The sequence below is a fragment of the Poeciliopsis prolifica genome, unplaced genomic scaffold (assembly GCF_027474105.1).
Source record: "Poeciliopsis prolifica strain line A6 unplaced genomic scaffold, Auburn_PproV2 SCAFFOLD051, whole genome shotgun sequence".
NCBI lineage: Eukaryota > Metazoa > Chordata > Actinopteri > Cyprinodontiformes > Poeciliidae > Poeciliopsis > Poeciliopsis prolifica.
Window position 1 is genome coordinate 921,768 of NW_026562426.1, and position 19,556 is coordinate 941,323.

The 19,556-nt window shown below is 40.6% G+C and overlaps 1 protein-coding gene across 2 annotated transcripts; it reads right to left on the reverse strand.

Moving 5' to 3' along the window:
• Positions 1–1,939: 1,939 nt before the first annotated feature.
• On the reverse strand, positions 1,940–19,509 carry LOC129378187 (calsequestrin-1-like). 2 transcript variants are annotated; one of them, XM_055058479.1, is made up of 12 exons: positions 19,122–19,509; positions 9,483–9,515; positions 7,480–7,573; positions 5,957–6,057; positions 5,709–5,820; positions 5,528–5,601; positions 4,083–4,213; positions 3,966–4,011; positions 3,789–3,843; positions 3,568–3,668; positions 3,376–3,450; positions 1,940–2,828 (listed from the first exon to the last, which is right to left on the reverse strand). In XM_055058479.1, the coding sequence occupies exons 1-12, from the start codon at positions 19,359–19,361 to the stop codon at positions 2,394–2,396; spliced, it is 1,497 nt and encodes a 498-aa protein (XP_054914454.1). In that variant the 5' UTR covers positions 19,362–19,509; the 3' UTR covers positions 1,940–2,393. The 2 variants fall into 2 exon arrangements, with proteins under 2 accessions (XP_054914454.1, XP_054914455.1); XM_055058480.1 differs by lacking the exon at positions 9,483–9,515.
• Between the last annotated feature and the right edge of the window lie 47 nt (positions 19,510–19,556).

Here is a 19,556-nt window from a genome sequence, read left to right on the forward strand (position 1 = left end):
CAATAGTTGTTCAATATTTCCTTAAACCATCACTAAACACACTAAAGCAAACTGTACACTGTCATTTGTTCCTTTAGATTTTGTTAATCAATGGTTTTCTGCACTTCAGGGTAACTTACTCTTTCCCTTCAGGAATTGAGTCAGAGCCGTTCAGACCAGGATAGAGAAGAATAACAAGGACGGCGACCAGCAGGACAAGGACAGCGATCACAAGAGCAGCTTTCATCTTTCTAAGATGACAAAGAGCGAAAAATTACTGACAATGTTTTTAAGCATTTGAACCTAACAAGTTATTTTCTCATTCATTCATATAAGTCATTTTGGACAACATATTCTTTGTAGATCTATTAAATTTTGCGTAAATCTAAGGATCTAATAGATCAGTATTTTAATGTATAATTAACTGTGCTTTTTTGGTGTAAATCCACTGAATTTAATGTACTTACTGCTTGGGACTTTCAAAGATGCTTTTCTTCCTGACAAATATGCAATTTGCATTAAATTATGCCACAAATATGATGCTAGTTTTACCAAAAATGTCAGCTTTCTTTGTATATTATTATGGGCCTGATCTACAAAGACTCCAAATAAGGTAGGTTATGCAAAAAAAAAAAAAAGAAAAACCCAGTATGCACAGAAAGTGGGCGTGTTCCACATGATCTACAAAGATTGACTGTGCAAGTAATTACAGAAGAAACAATGTTGTAGACCAGCGGATTTAAATTACGATTTTGTCACTTTCTGAGATCGTGGAGAGTGTCGGAGATCAGAGCAGCAGTAAAAGAAAAATGAAATAGAAAGTGATTAACAATGAGACGAAAAAGAAAAAGAAGATGAACACAATTCATTTCAATGAGCATACAACGTCTGGTGACCCGTCCATTGTGAACGTCGACCACTAGTCGGAGCCACCAAACACCCTCATGAGTATTAAAGGTGCTAGATAACGAATAAGTGGATGGTACTCAGAGTGGTACAACACCACAGGAAAAACATTCAACCCCCACTGTCCCGGGTATTAAATCTAATCAATCCCTAATATTGATACATTACAATCATCGGCAGAATGTCCAGTTGGCAGCACAGAGTCATCAGCCGTCGCAGCTCAGCAGAAAGGAAAACGAGGAACTGCTGCAGTTTTATTCCCTGCACTGGTTTCTTATTTTTTGACTGTATGTGACCAAACCGGCCAGACCAGTTGTGAAGCTGTAAGCAGCAGCCGTGTGCGTGCAAGATGTACGGAAGACAAAACATGACCAACTTCCTCCACAGCTCTCAGCAGCTACACTCTGTTGGGATTGAACATGAACAGTTCACTTCCTCCAACAGTGAACAGTTCATTCACAGTGATAAGAAAAAAATATATGATGCTGCAAGTGGGTGAAGCTAAACAGTGTCAGCCTGGCCGCTAACAGACAAGAGAGCTGTGCATGTCTACACACCAACCTGTTTGACGTTTTTGGTGGAATGTGTTTGTTCTGAGAATTCCACAATGATGCAAACGTATCAAATTTAAGGAGGCGGACGATCACCAAATGTCAGATACTGCTGATTTTTTTTAAAAAAAAAAATCATCTTTCATCAACTTTAAGAGATTATGATTTTCTTAATGTGGAAAATCTGAAGTATAGCAGAGCTTTTATAGTTAGTAAGACAAGATGTCTTTCTTTTAGTACATCCAATGTAAAAAAATTATTTTTGTGTTTTGATAAAGGATAAAAAAAACATCATAAAAGAAGAGACTTCTTTATTTTCTTTCTTTCTTTTTTTCTTGGTAGATTTTCTTGGCTTGTCAGAAACACAGAGACACACAAGACAGGAGACTTTGCACTCACACACACACGCACGCACACACACACAATATAAAGGTCAGCTCAAATGACCTCCCCTCTGAAATTACTACAAAAATCCTTTTTTTGAATAAAAAAAAACACAAACAGAAAACAATCTCAAGTTTATTACCTACAACAAACATTTTCAATGACTGATTTGTTGAACTTAAGACTGTCCAGTAAAATTTTACTTCTTATTTCAAAGCTGTAACAAGAACAAGTTTGTTCTGATTGTCACTGAAACAAGGTCAGAGTACATTTGAAAAAGAGTCACATCACATTGGAACCCTTTAGAAACTTTGTCTCTGCCTGATTTTACATTTGTTGACGTTGAGTTGTCCAAAGGAGGGAGACAGGCTGTCATTAGGGACATTTTGGACATGAGCCCTTCTAGCCGTCTGTGGGAGAATCGTCCAGTTTTAATGGAAACCTCCTTCCTAGTTGACAGTGTTTCCCCTGAGGTCGGAACAGCAACAAGGAGGAGCATGTGAGGTTCAGAAAGTCAAGTCTTTTATCTGCCAGATGTTTTAGTTAACGGCAAAGAGACGAAAACATGAATTATTAATCGTCATCTTCATCGTCATCATCATCGTTGTCATCATCGTCATCATCATCGTTGTCATCGTCGTCGTCATCGTCGTCTTCATCGTCGTCGTCGTCATCATCGTCGTCATCATCGTCGTCATCATTGTCGTCGTCTTCATCATCGTCATCATCGTCGTCTTCATCATCGTTGTCATCATCGTCGTCGTCTTCATCGTCGTCGTCATCGTCATCATCGTCGTCATCATCATCGTCGTCTTCATCATCGTCGTCGTCATCATCATCGTCGTCATCATCGTCGTCGTCATCATCATCATCTTCATCATCGTCGTCATCATCATCGTCATCATCAGGATCGATCTTCCCAGACAGAACATCCTCTATCCACTGCTCCAGCTCTTCGGCCGTCGGCATGTCATCCTGATCATCCATGTCCATCCACACGCTGTCAGCCTGCCAGACACAAATACATCACCACTAGATTTATGTAGCTCTCTAGTCCAGCTGGCAGGCAAAAAACACAATAGTCAGTGGGTGAACTGGAGCTCGACAGTATGAACAATTCAAATTATTTGCTGTTCTGTTAGTTCTAATCATCTGTTAAACCGGTAAAACAAAACAAGTTATGCAAATTAAAAGTCCAAGGCATTGACATTATCTGTCTTCAACTGTGTCTTGAAGAAGATGTTTGGAAACTGTTGGTTCCGACCAAACCAGAAAATTCCCTCACTAAAAGGTTGAGTATGCTACTGATGGCTACTGGCTACTGGACCGTCTCACCAAGCTTGGACTCTGATTCAGATCTGGTGCCTGGACAGGCAGTAAGATATAACTCCTAGTTAAGAAATCAGCAGAAGTGTTGTGTGTGGAGTATCTTTCGACATCTCGTTGAATCTAAACCACAAAACTGTAAAGGCAGCTTTCAAGGCAAAACAGGATGTTTCTAACGAACGGGCCTGTCATCTTGCATCACAATGTGTGGGTTCTAGCAAATCCTTACGTCCTGAACGTCAACGACTCCGATCTGAGGAGACGAAAGGTCGATGCCAAAGGTTCTCTCCCAGTAAGGAACCAGCTGGAAATGTGAGACAGAAAGAGGGAGGAGGACATTAATCCTTAAGTAACCTAATCCACAAAATAAGTAATGCAGGTTGAAGTATAACAACACAAATAAATCTAGGACTTTTCCCACCAGGGGGAAATTATCAGGATCGATCCAAATGATGCTGAGGTTGGGGTCGTCTGTGTTGTCACGCGCTACTTCCTTCAGGATCTCCAGAAACTCAAAACCATCTGGAGAAAATGAAGTTGACACGTATTCATTCAAGGAATAACTTTTACACTGTGGCTGTAGATGTGGAAAAAAATCAGTCCTCAAAGCAACTAAGCAGAAGGTGCTAAGAAGCAACTTGCCTGGATCATCCTCTTCAGCAAAGGCGACTATGTGCTCTCCATTGATATCGTCTTCCTGTGTTCACAAAAACAGACTCTGTAGGTATTCCACATTTATAGACCAGGTAGAATATCCTAATTATACGTATGTAAATGATTACATTGAACAAATGTATGCAGATATTTCATCTCTCTTACCCAGATCTCATACATGCTGTGTGGTTGGAGCTTCCTCAAGGTCGGTCTAAAACAGGAAAGCATTAAATGATAACCACACATGTTCCTATAACTCCTCTCTTTAATGCAGAAGCCCACCTGTCATGCTGTTCGATGTATTCAACAAGCTCAGACTCGATGTAAGGCTTCCCTGGGATGGTGACGGGTTCTCCCATGAACGGTTCGTAGAAATCCACTTCATTCATCTTCAGTTTTAGCCTTTTGGCAATCTGGAAGGCAACGTCAAATTTATTCTGAATGAAGGCAAACGTCTGAACGCGGCAGACGTTACAAACAATAAAGTTTGTAGAAACAACTACCGGTACGTACTATGGCTGAAGGTGTTGTGATCAAGACCATTGTTAGCATTTTTGATTAAATAACGTTTCTGTGAAATTGCCTCTTTCCATGCCTGTTTCTCCTCCTGCAACCAAGTTACCTAAAGCTTTTAACAATCTGGGGCTTTGCGAATAGCAGTGGATTGAACTCCTGGCATTAAGCTTCTATCTATGTTGTTTGTCGACAGAGTTCACCAGAGTGAGACTGCTGACATTTCAACCTCAGTTGCCGCCGACAATCCATGCAAAACGCAATCAATCACAAATGTAATGATGGCACTTGAATAAAATGAATGTTTTGATTGTTGGTTCTATGTTGCATGGCTTTGTGCTTTTGTGTTTTGATGTAAAGCACTTTGAAATGCCTTGATGCTGAATGTGCTAAATAAAATGCGATTGATTTGATGGACTAATGTGAAGTCGTCATTTCTGTTGTTGCTAAGACACAGACACAACACTCCAATGCTTTCAAGGCAATATCTGGTGACTTTCATCTCGCCTCGATCTCTGCTACACTGCCGACATTTCAACAGTTTGTCAGATGCTCTACCAGAAAAAAACGAAGCATTGGATTGGTTTCACACAGATGCCAGGGATTCATATATCTCCAAACCAACACCTCCTCTGGGTAAATAAGGTCACAACCTTGTTTTTCTCTGCTCTGAATACAAACCCATTGTTCAGAGACAATCTGTAGCAGAAAGTGGTCACAGAAAGCAGAAGAAGCAGGTTGTTTAGAGCCTACAGATAGGTTCACTCTTTGCCAGCCACGTGGAAATGACATCAGTTATTGTGGATGATGATGGCTGTGGGTAGAAAGATCTCCTGTAGCAGTTTGTATTGCAACAAATTTGAAAAAGCCTCAAACTGAAGACATTGTTTTCCTACGACAGCCTCACAAAGAGGATGGAGAAAGGCGGTCCAGAATTTTCTTGATTTTATGCAAAAATCCTTCTTTGCACCGTCATCGTCAAAGGATCCCACAAATGTTGCTTGATATGTCCTCTAAAATATATCAATAATGGCTTATTTAAACATGAGCAAAATGGGACGGCATAGAAAAAGTCACTTTTATTTCAGTCATCCTGTCCTGGTAGATCTTCTGTTGCATGCCGTTTCAAGCAATTTCAAGTATATGAAACGACAAATAAAATGGATACAGAAGGACACATTTCACTGTGTGCAAAACAAGAAATCTGAACAAACCTTGGGGTCGAACGTTGCATAGAATTTGACAAAGGGGTGAAACTCTTCAGCTGCGTCATCATACTCTATGAAGTCTGTAAGAGCAAAATAATAGCTGTCACAATCCCAGACTTGGCACAGAAATGTGAGACTTGAAGCTCAGAATGTGGATCTTTTTAAATTTATGACTGATTGAACCTACGGGGGGACCTCTCGCTCTTGAAGTAGCCGACCAGTTTGATGGTATCATCCATGTTGTAGAAACCCTTCAGCTCTCGGTCGTTGTCGATGATCTCCACAGGGTCTTCAATCACCTACAGCAGACAAGTAAACACAAGCACGTCTAACACTTTCTGTTCATTACTGACATCCATTTTTATCACAGCTATATGCAAGCTTTGGGAGTATTAGTGCCAGGCTTCTGGGTTTATCTCTGTTAAAGTTACTTACATCGTATAGAAACTCAACGATGGTATCTGCAGCCAGCTCTCCATCGTACTCGATTATTTCATTGTCTGCAAAGATATAGATGCTGTCGACTTCATCCAGACCTAGTGAGAAAAAAGATTTCATCATTGAGAAAATCATATTTGTGATATTTACTAACAAGAAAGCTTCCATTCATACAACCGGATTAGGCCGTTTTTCTTCAGCTCTCAGTCAGATCCATCCCTCCTGTGTCTGTCTTTTAGCTTAATGACGCTTTTAAACGCTTCCAATTTTGGGATAAAATTTTATTTTTTTTTAAAGTGGCCCCAAGTCTTACTTTATTTTGTATGTTTGACTTTCATCAAGACACAAACCCAAACGGCTCAATCTTTTTTTTCCTTTGAACATAGAACCGTTAGCACCTGCAAATTTCCGTTCAGCGTCAGAAAACCAAATCTGAAACAGCACTACACTAGCCAATGACCCTAAAGCTACCTTTGGAATGAAAAATGTAAAACAAGTTTAAGTATCTTGAATCTAAGATGTGTCAGGAACTGACCGGTATTTAAATGAGCACTACTGCAAATCGAGGTCTGATATTCAGAATGAATTATCCTAGGATTTTTTTTGAGGACCATATAAAGTGTTTGGTTTCTCTGCAGCTTGTTATGAATGTTTATAGATTTCTTCACTCAGTTTTGCTTTGTATATTTTAAGCTGGGGGGCATATCATGTCATATCCCTGGTAAACACTTGAGGTCACTGTTGGTCCATAAACCATCTGGTCTTCTTTACCTTCCTTCCATACCTCCTTCTAGTGAATCATTAGGGGGAAAAAAACTAAATAATAACATCTAATCTTGAATTGAATGAAGTAGAAATCTAGACAGCATCACCTGCTCTCTAGATGTAATCATATCCTTCGTCTTATTGAGTTGCTAACACAAATTTCCTTATACTGCCAGGTCATTTTTTACTAAACAACGCAAATGAACCCAATTTTGCTGAAGCAAAAATAATACAAAGTTATGCTTTAAAAAAACATAAATAAATAACACATGTGATGTGTTCAGTGCAATGTGTTCAGCCCTCTTCGGCGATAACACACAAAACTCCTTTCTACAAATATCTACCGATTTTGTTTCTATAAAACTTTCATTTGTTTATTATTTGAGCGCATAAGTAAAACAATGAATGTCTTGGAAATTTATGCATTTTCCTTTTTAAAAAGTGCCCAACAAGTGCTTTCAAGTTGATCATTTTGGCCCCGAAAATTTTAACACCACTGGTTTAGACTTCAGTATATTTTTTATTCGGAATGACTTCAACATAACTATGAGAAATTTTGATTTTATTTATAAAAATAAACTGTCTTTGAACCATTTATCATCTTTGGCCAGTGATATATTTAAAAAAGCACTGAGGATTGTGGCCAGTAGGAAAACAAGTCTTAAAAAGTTAAGTCTCTATAAATTCTAGGACATTTACACTCATTTTGTGTTTAACCATGATCTTTTCCCCGGCACTGTTTCCTCAAAGCGTACCCAGCTTCTTGGCAACAGCAGAGGCCTTCTTTTCATCCACCAGACCAAACCCGATGTCCTCGTCTTCGAACTCGTCCAGAACTTGGGCCGCGAGCTAGACAAAGAGACAGTGGGACAAAAACAGCAGGTGGGAGGGATTTGGGGGAAATTCGGGTAAAGTGATATTTCAACATTGAGTTAAGAAGCTCAAAGTTTTCCCGCCAATTCGCAACGTTTGAAGGAGCATTTTCAATCTGAGCAAAACCAAAACCCCACACCTGGCGGGAAGTCATAGAAGAAAACAGAACCGCCACGAGAACAAGACAGGCAGAACACGGGCCAACTACGATGACAGCAAGAGACACAGCAGCAGGTGTGTTGGAGAGAGGAGCGCAGCCCGCCAAAGGCCAAGGTGCCCACATGCGCACACTCATACACGTACAGACATGTACAGTGGAGCACGCCCCGTCATCCACATAGCGTGCTACGTTGTTGCTTTACGTGGTATTTCAGACTTCTGAAACTAAAACCATCTCAATAGTGTGAGGAATCTTATTTGTGTGAAGGCCGCCCGAAACAGTTAGCGTGTAGACTGCGAAAGCAGCATGGCAAAGTGGATTCACAACGTAAGCCACAAATTGGCCAAAAGCAAAAGCACAACTAACTATTTCTAGTGCGTCACTATGTTTTACGTTGCTCTTTGCAGAGCCAATCTTTTAGTCAGTCACAGACATCCATTCTTTTGGCACTAATCTGATTTACTGTTAAAAAGATCTAACTGGATTATCACCATGAATCCATGAAAGTGTTGTTTTATGAAAAGATTTATTGAAGTTAGAGGATATGTTCTCCCAAATCAGAAAAAATAGTGTTTTTTTTAGCTTGATAAACCCATTATGTTCAGTACATCTGTCTCAGGCAATCTGGTGAGTTTTTAGAAACCTGTCTAAGTATCAGTCACTATGTTTTCTGTTCAGATCACCCTGATCATGATCAGGTCAGCAATGCTAAAGATCCATGGTTCTACATACTCTACATCTGCTCAGCTAAACGGGTTTGCAGATGACTCTGTCCCATAACTTATAACAAGGTAATAATTAATCCGGAGGATGCGAACACAGAGTAACAAGCAGGAGTTGGCTGTTTTGAGAAAAGTGAAAGTCTTCATTGACAAAGAGTTCTGGAAAGGCAATTTATTCCCCCCTAATGGGGGGAATAAATAATAATAATAATCCATGAAGATTTGCATCAGTCAACTAAGGAGCAGAGGCTGAAAGAAAAACAACGAAGACAATGATCTGGCCGGGAACAAAGGATCCAGACTGACCTTTACACTAATTGGGGAAGTTAGGAAACCTGAACTGCAGGGAATATAATCAGCAAACTAAGGCTTTACATTGACAAGTAGCATTCAATAGACGGAGCATTGGGCCAAACAATGAAATGAAGCCAAATTAAAACCAAAGAAATCATGAGATTGCTAATTAGATGTGGTGAATCCTGGATTACTGCTGTTAGTTATGTTAAGTATACCGTCTTTAAAAATTAATTAACCAGCATCTAGACATATCTTTACATCATCAAGCAGCCAGCATGTCTTACCATTAAAAAATAGTCATTTAGCGTGTTAAGGTTATGGGGTTTTTCTTGATTTGGGTGACGTATCCTTGGATGTTCATGGCGATTGTTACATGGATTGTTGAAAGGATGGATGGACATGTTAGAAAGCAGCTAATGTATTAGACAGGTGCTTTATCAAACAAGGTATCCTTACTTTTGTCTTTTTCTCACAAATCTGACGTTAAACTTGCACAGCCCAAGCCGCTACTGGACTTTTGAAAGCAGCTCAGCCTCCACTGGTCTGTGTTGCGGGTTTCTACGTCATTTCACTTCCTTTTAAACTAAACTGCAGTCAAGGAGACGAAGAAGTGAAACAGTTAGCGTGTAGACTGCGACAGCAGGAGAACCCGGATGTCACGGCCCGGCTCCAAGCACTCGACACACGAGGCAAAGTTTTGACGTACCTGAAAGATTACGGCTGCTTCGCTTGTGACCAACTGCAAGGAGAGGCAACGCTTTAGGGCGAGGCATTGGGTGGATGTGGCCTCCATGTTTGTTTACAACAAATGGAAATCTTCACTGAAGAACAAAACAAGGCCACACCGACAATCAAGACAATGACCGATTGGCTTCCCACCACAGATCACCAGCCACCTGAAGCCGTCTTGGTACATTATTTTGTTTGGTGTTTCCTCTCTTACAGATTTCTACAAGTTTTTTTTCATTTGTTTTATCCCAACGATGTATGTGGAATGTTTTCTCTGTATGGATTTATTCAGGCTTCCAGCAAGGGTTTCGTAATTAGTGTCTTTGTAACCATTAGAAACTTCCTGTTTTATTAGTTACTGTTGTTGAAACACCACAACCTCTTCACTACTGATGTACTATTCTTTGATTTTTGTGTAAAAAAAAATGGAAATAATAATGATGTTTGTGTCATGAAACCTTCTGTTTGCTCACAATCGCTTGCCCCCCGCATTTCTGCACTTTTCCTATGACTGCAGCCAAAAGTCATTTTCCACGAATCAGACGGCGACAGCAAACAGATTCACTGAACGCAACAAAACAGCAACTCGGCAGCCTTGTGTGGATCAACAAAAGCAACAAAAGTGTTCATCTGAAAAGAGGAATGAGAGACATTCTGCCAAACACAAACAGTCAAAACACATTCAAGCCGAAAGCCTTGATGTGAATGAATCTTTTATTGCAGTCGTGTTGTTCTGACACAAAAGAGACTTGAAAAATAAAAATTACAAATTTGAATTTGAATTTTTTCACTGTGGGGGTGGGGGAACCGCAATTTGAGCCTAGTTGCTTCAAATAAGAAAAAAATATATATTATTTAACATTTTACACTTAATAGAAATGTAAGTTGAGTTTCTAATTAATACTCATTTAGATCACTGTTGCTGAACCACGGCAAGGATTGGCATGATGAGGTCACCATGTTTCCATAGCATGCACGGCTACAAACATTTTCTTTCCCAACATTACAAACACACACACACACATAAAGCCAGATAAACTTTTTAATTTGAAATGTGTCCTTTGACTAGACTGATGTTTCAGATTAAATGCAAAATTCCATTTATTTACCACCAAAGAACAAGCAAAGTAACAGTTTCATAATCTTCTGCCAGATTAAGATCCAAACTTCAGTTTTCCAACATGGCTGTCTCTCGTCACAGACCTAAGTCCTGCAGGATGTTCTCTCTGTATGCGCTCCAACAAGGCTATCATTTTTTTATCCATGCGCTGCCTCATTAGTGAAAAAGGGGCCAGTATGAACAGCAGGGGTCCCAGCAGAATTATGCTACCAGTGATTTGGTTGAAACCGATTATTTTCTTCACGTTGCATTTTTTTTTTTCCCCCTCATTGAATACATTTACAAAGTATAAGTTGAATTTTTTTGAAGGCTTTTCACATCTTCTCCAGAGGGATGGGAGTTTCGTGTCAGTAAAGCACGTTGAGAAAGTCCCCAGCAACATGTCGGTATTACTTTTTATTCACTGTGAATTAAAAGATTTTGAAAGACGCCAGAGTCGTTGAAGTGGCAGCGGGGTTTCCCTTCCTCACACGCTCCCCTCTCGATCAGAGGTCAGAGGTCAGCAGAGTAAAACCAGTTGGCAGTGTTCCCCGCAGCCCACCCGCTGCCAACATGTCAAATGAGAAAACGGAGAGCTGAGTGTCACGGTGAGCCGTGGAAACCGCGTCCGGGCTTCTCGATCCACTTGGCTGCCGGACGACATGACGCCCAAGGTGGACTTTGCATTTCTGGCACCATGTGAGACGGTAACTGTCCACTGCTCACTGTACGCGCATCAGCTCACACATTGGTTCATCAGGTTTAGCTTGGCATGAGCTGTGCTTGTTGCCAGCAGCATGCTGATGAAAGTAATATTGATGGTAACATGGATTCAAATGTAACTGGACAAACCTTAATGATGACCTCTCACTCCAAGCTTTAAGGTTCATCCTAAGTGATCATTGATTCCTTCTTTGCATGCAAATGCCACAAAGTGTACACCAACACAAAAAATGTTCTAATACCGATATTTGATATTATGGTCCATAATCGATATTTATCGATAGTATAAGTTTTTTACTGCCATTTCGACATATTTGGGAAACAAAACCCCACCTGAAACAGACAGTGACAAAATAAAAACAAATATCAGTTATTTATATTGGCCCAGTTATATTTATCAGACCGATACCGATATATTTTAAAAAAAAATTACTAACATTGACCGGTACTGATGTCGATGTAGATATATCGTGCATCTCTTCAATTTTTCCTGGCTTTTGGAACTGTATTTTGTGTAAGCATTTCACACAAACATTAAAGCATTGTCACCAGCCACACCATGAGGCATACTCTGTCAATAAACTTCAAACTAGTTTATTTGCTTTGTTGTTTTTTTACTACAGTCCAAAGTGACTCAGAGTTTTCACCTGGTTCTACGCATAGCTGCGTGGTTTGATTTTTCAGAAAGAAGTTGATGACTCATACGTGTGTGTGTGTGTGTGTGTGTGTCATCCTGTGATGTAAAGTACTCAGGGTTGACCCAAGGGACACCAACTCAACCAGCTGCAGCTTTTACACAAGGTGCGGAAAACGCCCAGCTGTCGTCTCTCGAAAACTTTCAGGGTCAGAGAAGTTTACAAATGCATTTTAAACATGTTCATCCTCAAGAAGAAGTTCGGGTTTGTTCATTCTAATATCAAGTAATCTATATTTCAACATTACTGAGGTAAGCAAAATTTCATTGATAAAAAAAAAACAACTTATGATTTAACTCAAAGTGTTTGAACTTTAGTCACATTTACCATAAAGCACATTTACATGTGTACAACAAGCCAGGACGGAATACTGCAAAAATCTGAACTGGAGAGAAAACTGTGCATATGAAAAATAATATGAAAAATTTTAACTCTGATGCCTCTGAACAGCTTCCCTCAGAGGTCAGCCAGCTCTGTGGAGTCCTGTTAATTTGCTGCAAAGCATGCTGGGAAAACAAATATGTGAAGGTTTGGCTCCAATCTGAGGAGACCAAAATTTAAAATGTCTGGGTTTTATGAGAGAAGTGAGCAATTCTCCAAAGAAGAATGGGCAATAACTGTCAGTGTAAAGAGATGAGCACTGAGTACAAATATGACTATTGTTTCTCCCATTTTTATAAGAAAAATGAAAATAATGTTGGCAGTTTTACAAGTATGCTGGCACGTCACATAAAATCCCAAAGAAATGCCTCGATGTTTTCATCCATGGATGGATGAATTGGCTGCAAATGGAAGAAACAGAAAAACTCAAGTGTGATTTCTGTTTCCAAACGGCAGGATTTAATGTTTCTCCAAGGGAGCGCTGCGTCTCTGAGCATGTGCCCCGGGGTCCACACAGAGCCACAAAGTTCACTGCGACTCCTCCACAGCCAGTCAGTAAATTAGTAAGTACGTAAAATGTCGCGATGCGCCACGCCGAGCTGTTACACGACACTGCACTGTGGCAAGCATGAAAAATTCAGCCACAACAGAATCCAAAACATTCAGAAACACCCATGTAGATCACGACTGCTGCACGCTTCAGCACACAGAAAATATACAGTGGCTTTAGAGATCATTTTGAAAAAAGTAAAATATACATATATATAGTATATTTTAAACTTGATCTCTTATTGTTATTCTATTCTATTCTATTCTATTCTATTCTATTCTATTCTATTCTATATTTATACAGAAATAAGAGTCATCCAGGAGAGGAATCAGTGGAATTACTGATCTCTCACACAGCAGCTTTACCTTCTAAACTCAGACTCTCTCCTGCTTCTACCAAGCCTGCGGGCGGTCACAGCAAACTGTGATGTGTTTTTTTTGTTGTTGTTTTTTTTGGAGCTGTGTAATTGACAGAGACCTGTTGGGCCTGCTGAGAGAACTGGGATATTTAGGCCTTAAATGGGAACATCTCCACTCGTAACATCACAATAACAACTAGCAAAACAGGAGCAATCACACACCGGGTGAAGAGCACACTCTAGTATCCAGGTCCAGGTTTCAGGCAGTGAGTGAAGCGAAGACTTTCTGAGTAATCGTCTGAAGAGACGGGCAAACAAACCGGACCAGACACCGATGACGATGGAAACCTTCTTAGGCTTGTTTTGTTTCCTGCTACGAATTAATACTGTGAGCAGCCACAGATCTCTCTGCTAAAAGTAACAATAATTTTCCTGTGGGTTTGTTACAGCAAAGCCTTTAATCACATTTTTGCCAAGATTTCATATGTTGTGCTAATTTCGTCAATGAAAATGACATCAGATTTCTTTGAAGACTACAGAGGCTGACTCTGTAGATTAAGTTTAATGGGAAAATATAGACTGGAGCCGCTCCAAACCTGCTCCTGGCAGAGCTCCTGATTACAAGGGTCTCAATTAGTTATTTGCACCGTCTCCAACTGGGATGACTTTAACTGTAAATTTTAAATGACTGCTAGATATCAAAAGTTTTCCCAGTTGTTTTGGAGAAATGGGCCAAGTTATTTACTCGCAGGACATTTAAAGGTTTTTTAACAATTAAAATAAGCAAAAACCTCCCAGTGGAGATTTGAGACCGAGGCCTTAAAGGGATTTATTGACCTGGTGGTTGACATCCAGATTTTCTGTCATGGCTCCAGAGACCAGAACTCCAAACCTCTGGTTTATTCACATTCCTGTGAGCAAACTAAATAGTTAGTAAAAAATACTATATTTTCACTATGGGTTCACTATGGGTTTACTTTTGTGATTACTTGCATCTGCTATGACTTGAAAATACTAATAGCAACACATTATCAGTGACGTTCTGACGTTGAGCGCCGCCGGCGCTATCTTTATTCTCGTCCAGCTCTGGGTGGAATGAGGAGCTACGCGTCTGGGTTTCAAAGTCAAGAGATTCACGTTTGAATTTTTCATGACGCACTCCGATCCCCCTCATTTCCTTGACATTTTTCTTCCATGAATAAATGATACAAAGACATTCCCTGATACAGACAAGAGAGATGGGAGGGAAACGCTTAAGCACAGTCAGGATGGGAGCGTGGGGGAGAAATTACCTATAAATCATTGTGAACAAAAGAAATGAACATTGAACATATGCAGAGTGACTGTAGTTAAATCTTTAACGTTATTGAAGTTAGAAACTCCTCAAATTTAGTTTTGATTAGTTGTATTCACACATTTAGTACGGATTTTTTGGACCTGCCATAGCAATGCACGGGGAGGGCAATGTGCCCCCTCACAATATATAATATATATATATATATATATCAAAACATGTGGCTCGGTCCCATGAGGGGAGCTGTTACTTTTGTTGGCATTTCTAGTAACTGTGGCGACATAATTAACAAAAAACAAGCCAAACAAGCATTAGACCCCCGATTCAAGATCTGTCTTTTCTCGAACCTCCCTGGTTGATCGGAGGGCTGTCTTTCCTTGGTCTCCTCTGTTTGTATGGAATCTTCTGTTTGCAACCTGAGTGTGGGTCGGTGCAAAGGCCAAGCCGGGCTACGCATGGCGACGCCTCGTTGATTCAAGGTCTGCCTTTGTTTGGGCTCCTCCGCTTGTAGGGGAACTTCTGGTTGGGTGGAGACTCTGGGATGGAGAGCAAGTTTCAACTTCACCTTCAGGTCTGCAACCTGACCCTGCAGAGATTTCACCGTTTCCTCCTCTGCTTTGCATTTAGAAGCTTGCTCAGTGTGACGTTTGAGCTGCTCCTCATATTTCAGTCTCACTCTGTATTCTTCAACCATCACTTCTATCAGACCTTTGTTGCAGGTGGCGTATTTTTCAGCCTCCCGCTTGAAGTGACCCAGCTGTTGAAGAAGGCTCTTGTCGGCTGTAACTTTGAAAGAGCAAGAAACCTTTGATCCACCTGTCGTCTCAGGCACGTTATTTCCACCTTCACGTTTGACTTGCAGGTGGTGTTCGTTTTCTAACATTGTTTGCAGTTTTTGAAACTCTTGCTGCTGTGATTTGACTTCGGTCTCTTTCCTCATGGAGATCAAAAATCTTACTGTGCAACTCTTTCTTAAAATCGTCCACCTGCTTTATGAGATCAATGACGTGCTGGCTTGTCTCTTCCACGACTTCCACTGAGGGGGTGATCTCGAAGCCAGCAGAGGGAGTCGTTTCCTGCTCGACTTCCAATGATGTTGCACTCTCAAAGTTGCCGGAAGGACCTGATTCCCCCTGGATCTCTGCTGACTCATCTTCCGGCTTAATGGGGCTGTCGCTGTCATCTTCAAAAGGGAAAACCACAGCATCGTAGTCGACTTGGATGTTGAGGTCCATCATGTCGACCTATGAAGGCTCAACTGAAAAAGATTCATGTTCACACACGATCTGTTGTTTCTTTGTGTCCATATTCTGGTGAAGTCCTGCTTCTCTGAGAGGCGGGATATCTGGAACTGATGTCCCGCTTGCTTCAATTAATTTTGAACGAGCTCTGAAGCGTGATCTGTCTTTTCTTATTTATTAGTAAGTAAGTCAATGAAGACAACATGCTGCTGATGCCACATGGGCTAATATTAGCAATTTGCCTCATTTTAACTTGTGCACTAATATCAACACACTGAATGGCATACATCCATGTTACTCAACATGGATGTATGTTGAGTAACATGGGTACATTGCGGTTTACTTTACCACTGGTGCTAACGCTGGGTTCCAACACACAGGCACGCTTTGGCAGGCCCTGTTTACATTTCTTCATAAATGTTAAATTTTTTTTTCCTAAGATTCTGTGAAATTTATTTCTTGACCTCAGTACTGGGCTGTAGTTGATCTTTCCTTTGATGTGACACCTGACATACTCCCCAGATCAATTTCAGGAACGGCCCTGTATCCAGGCGTTAGCAGACTTTTGTTTTTGTAAGCAGCAGCCTTTGCTGGATGTGATTAACGAAATATGCAGCCCTACTGGGATTTGACATTCACCAGCAAAGTGTAGCTGTAAGCCTTTTATTAATTAGGCGGAAGCTTTTTACTAATCCTCAAAGGCAAAAGAGAGGGAGGGAACGTGGAACAAATTCGGGAAGACTGAGAGCTCGTCTAGCCTGCCAACAAGGAAAAACGCTTCATCTGAAAGTAACTGTTGTCTAAACTAATAAAATAGCAATTGTTTTTCTCAATTTAGAGCTTCCTTCAAGGTGACATCTGAAAAACAAAAAAAAAAGACCTTCTGAGAAACACTTTTTTGCCCTTTCACTGATTTTAGAATCTTAAATCACAGTTCTGCTTTATTTATCTATTTATTTACTGTGATCAAAGATCAGCTTTAAAATGACAAGGAATTCAGAAATACATTGAAAATAATAATTTAAAAAAAACACAAAAAAGCCTCTTTTCTTTTTTCTGTCCCCATTGAGACATGTGGAAAGGGATTATGTTCTGACTTTGGGGATGTCGGGTTGGGTGTGCTACTAAAAATCACGGCCTGAAAGTAGTCTACCACGCGGGATTTCTTTGTGAACAAGGAGTACATGTACCTCAATTTAGAGGAGACAGATCTAGCTCCGCTTTTCTTCAAATACTGAGAATGTTGATCAAATAGTTGCATTTTTTGTAAGAGTGAGGGTTTCCTGTCTCGGAGCCCTACGCTCCTGTAGTTCTCATTCAAATCTAAGAGTAAAATGGAATTTACCTTAAACCATTAAAGCGGCTTTACATAATAGCACTTTTTAGTTGCGGTCACAGTAGTGCTCTATTTCTTTCCCTTCCTCTGACATTAAAATGTGAGCTTATAATTTGCCATATTAATTCGAACGTTGTATCTTGGTTTCGAGTTTCGGAAAAAATTGCCGTTTGCTGTTTTTGTGACACTGAGCCTCTGAGTCAGCACAGACAATATCAAATCATCCGTGCTTCCCACAGTCTTTTCACTTCTCCCGTTCCACCAGGGGGCTCTAAAGTTAATTTCACACACAGCACACTGGACATAACTTGGCGGCAGACCGGAAGTGTTTCATGTCACCTTCATTTACCTGTCAAATCTCATTTTGGCCAGGAAACTACTGTTTTCGCCGTGCTCTCGTATTATTTTCCTGTAAAAACTCTGTTAGTTTAGTTTGAGTGATTGATTTGTTTTTTATGTTGCTTCTTAAAGTCGGGATGAGAGAAAAGATTATTATTATTAAGGGAATATTAAACAATAATAATATTTTGACAGTGTAATGTGTCCTTGAGCTCTGCAACTCATTTATTTATCCTTCTGGATCCTTAGGTGTCAATGATCAGCAATTTTAAGTGGCCCCTCTGAGTGATCTCTGATTGGCTGAATAGCCACAGCTGGCAGGCCGTCAGGAAGAGCAAAAGTACAGTAGATCTTTGCTCTTCTCTCTCTCCACCTTGGCAGCTTTGTTGGGAAATTGATCAGACCTAAAAACTTTGTGTGTGACTGTAAGTGGTCTGGGACTTCAGTCTACACCCACAGGATAATGCACCACATCTTAGCGACACAGCAGCGTTCATGTGGTAGCAGATACAGGAAAGGTCCAACTGTCCATGTGAAACATGGCTCTGAACTTTCACTCTGTCTCACGAGAGCTTTTCGTCTCCTGCTCAGCATGCAGGACTGTCTCAGGCTATTTACAGAGGTGACTTATGAGGGCCCAGTGTAAGCTACACTCCACTGATGTAAGGAGACACTGCCGTTCTGGAAAGGCAGCAGGTTGCTGTGGTCAACTGGTGCACTGGCAGAGTGCGGGACTCAGGTGGATTATTTCCGGCTTTGTGATAAAAGAGCTCTTTGGATGGATTTATGAAAAAAAATAATAAAAATCACTGTTGAAAACTCTCACCATTTCTGCTCTAGTTCTATCTACTGATGTACAATGCGACTCTGAAGTTTCCACATGGCTGAAACGCAACATAGCACTGTGGAAAACAGTATTCTGTACTACTACATTTCATAACTTCCAGGTGGAAGTTACTCAGACTGAGGGAGAAGATAAAAGAAAATTAAATTACTGACATTGACATATCAGTCGACAACTAATATGTCAGTGACATATTAGCATGTTTAGTACCTTGGCATGTTTAGTACTAATGCTTAACATGTCTGCTACCTTGCTGATGACAGGAAGCTACTGGATTGTAGCTGCCCTAGAGCAGTCCGACAGCAGCGAAGCTGCCATTTTGCATCATTGACTTTTCTGCCCGTCACCAGCAGGCAAGGCAGATGAAGTGTTTTCCCCAAGGATGCAAATGACAAGAGCAGGTGGACCGGGAATCGAACCGGCAACCTACCTATTGCACAGCAAAATGCACAAACCATAAATGTTGGTCGAAGGAAAGAATGCACCTCCTCAAATCTACGGTTTTAAATCATAGATTTGCTCTCTGCTACGTTATAAAGTTATCACAATTTATTTTTAGGTGTACCAAACCACAGACCAAAGAGTTATTCTCCAATATACTCTTTCTTTTGATCTTAGTTTGAAGTTAAAAAAAAAAATACAAATGATCCAGGAAGTGTAACCTAAAGCCAGATTCCCCCTCTGAAACCAGCCCCCAAAACGTCCCTCCTCTCATTTTGACCATTCATTTGCTTTCAACCTGCAGCAGAGACCCACCTCCAAAGCCAGTTCCTCTATCTGAAGCTGCTTCATGGCGCTTCGATTCCCATCCACATTTTTGTGGTAGTAGATCACCATCACGTCGTACTCCCTCATGATGGACTTGTAGTTCTTGGCAGTGAGGGTATGGACACGGTCTTTGCCGTCATACTCTGGGATCTCCAAGCCCTTCTCTCCAAAAGACACCGCTACCAAAGAGAGGAAGTAGGACCCTAAAAACACCCATGTCCACTTCATGGTGATTGTTAGCAGTACAAACAACTCAAAGCCTTCTTGATGAGGGAGTTTCAGAAGACAAGAAAACACTTAAAATGGTTTCTACTTTCCCGTAAAGGGAGAGTATGTCCAGTTCCTGTCCCCAATAGCTGGAGAAGAGAAGGTCTGACATTGATACTGTCTTTATAAGAGGAATATCACATGGTTTGCTGACAT

Bases quoted from the DNA above. Each gene is read 5' to 3' on its own strand.
- LOC129378187 (XM_055058479.1), bottom strand. From the start codon at position 19,361: ATGAAGTGGACATGGGTGTTTTTAGGGTCCTACTTCCTCTCTTTGGTA. The intron at 5,821-5,956 runs GTAAGTAACTTT...TGTCTGCTGTAG, and splicing joins TCGTTGAGTTTCTATACGAT to GTGATTGAAGACCCTGTGGA. The intron at 3,669-3,788 runs GCAAGTTGCTTC...CATTTTCTCCAG, and splicing joins TGCTGAAGAGGATGATCCAG to ATGGTTTTGAGTTTCTGGAG.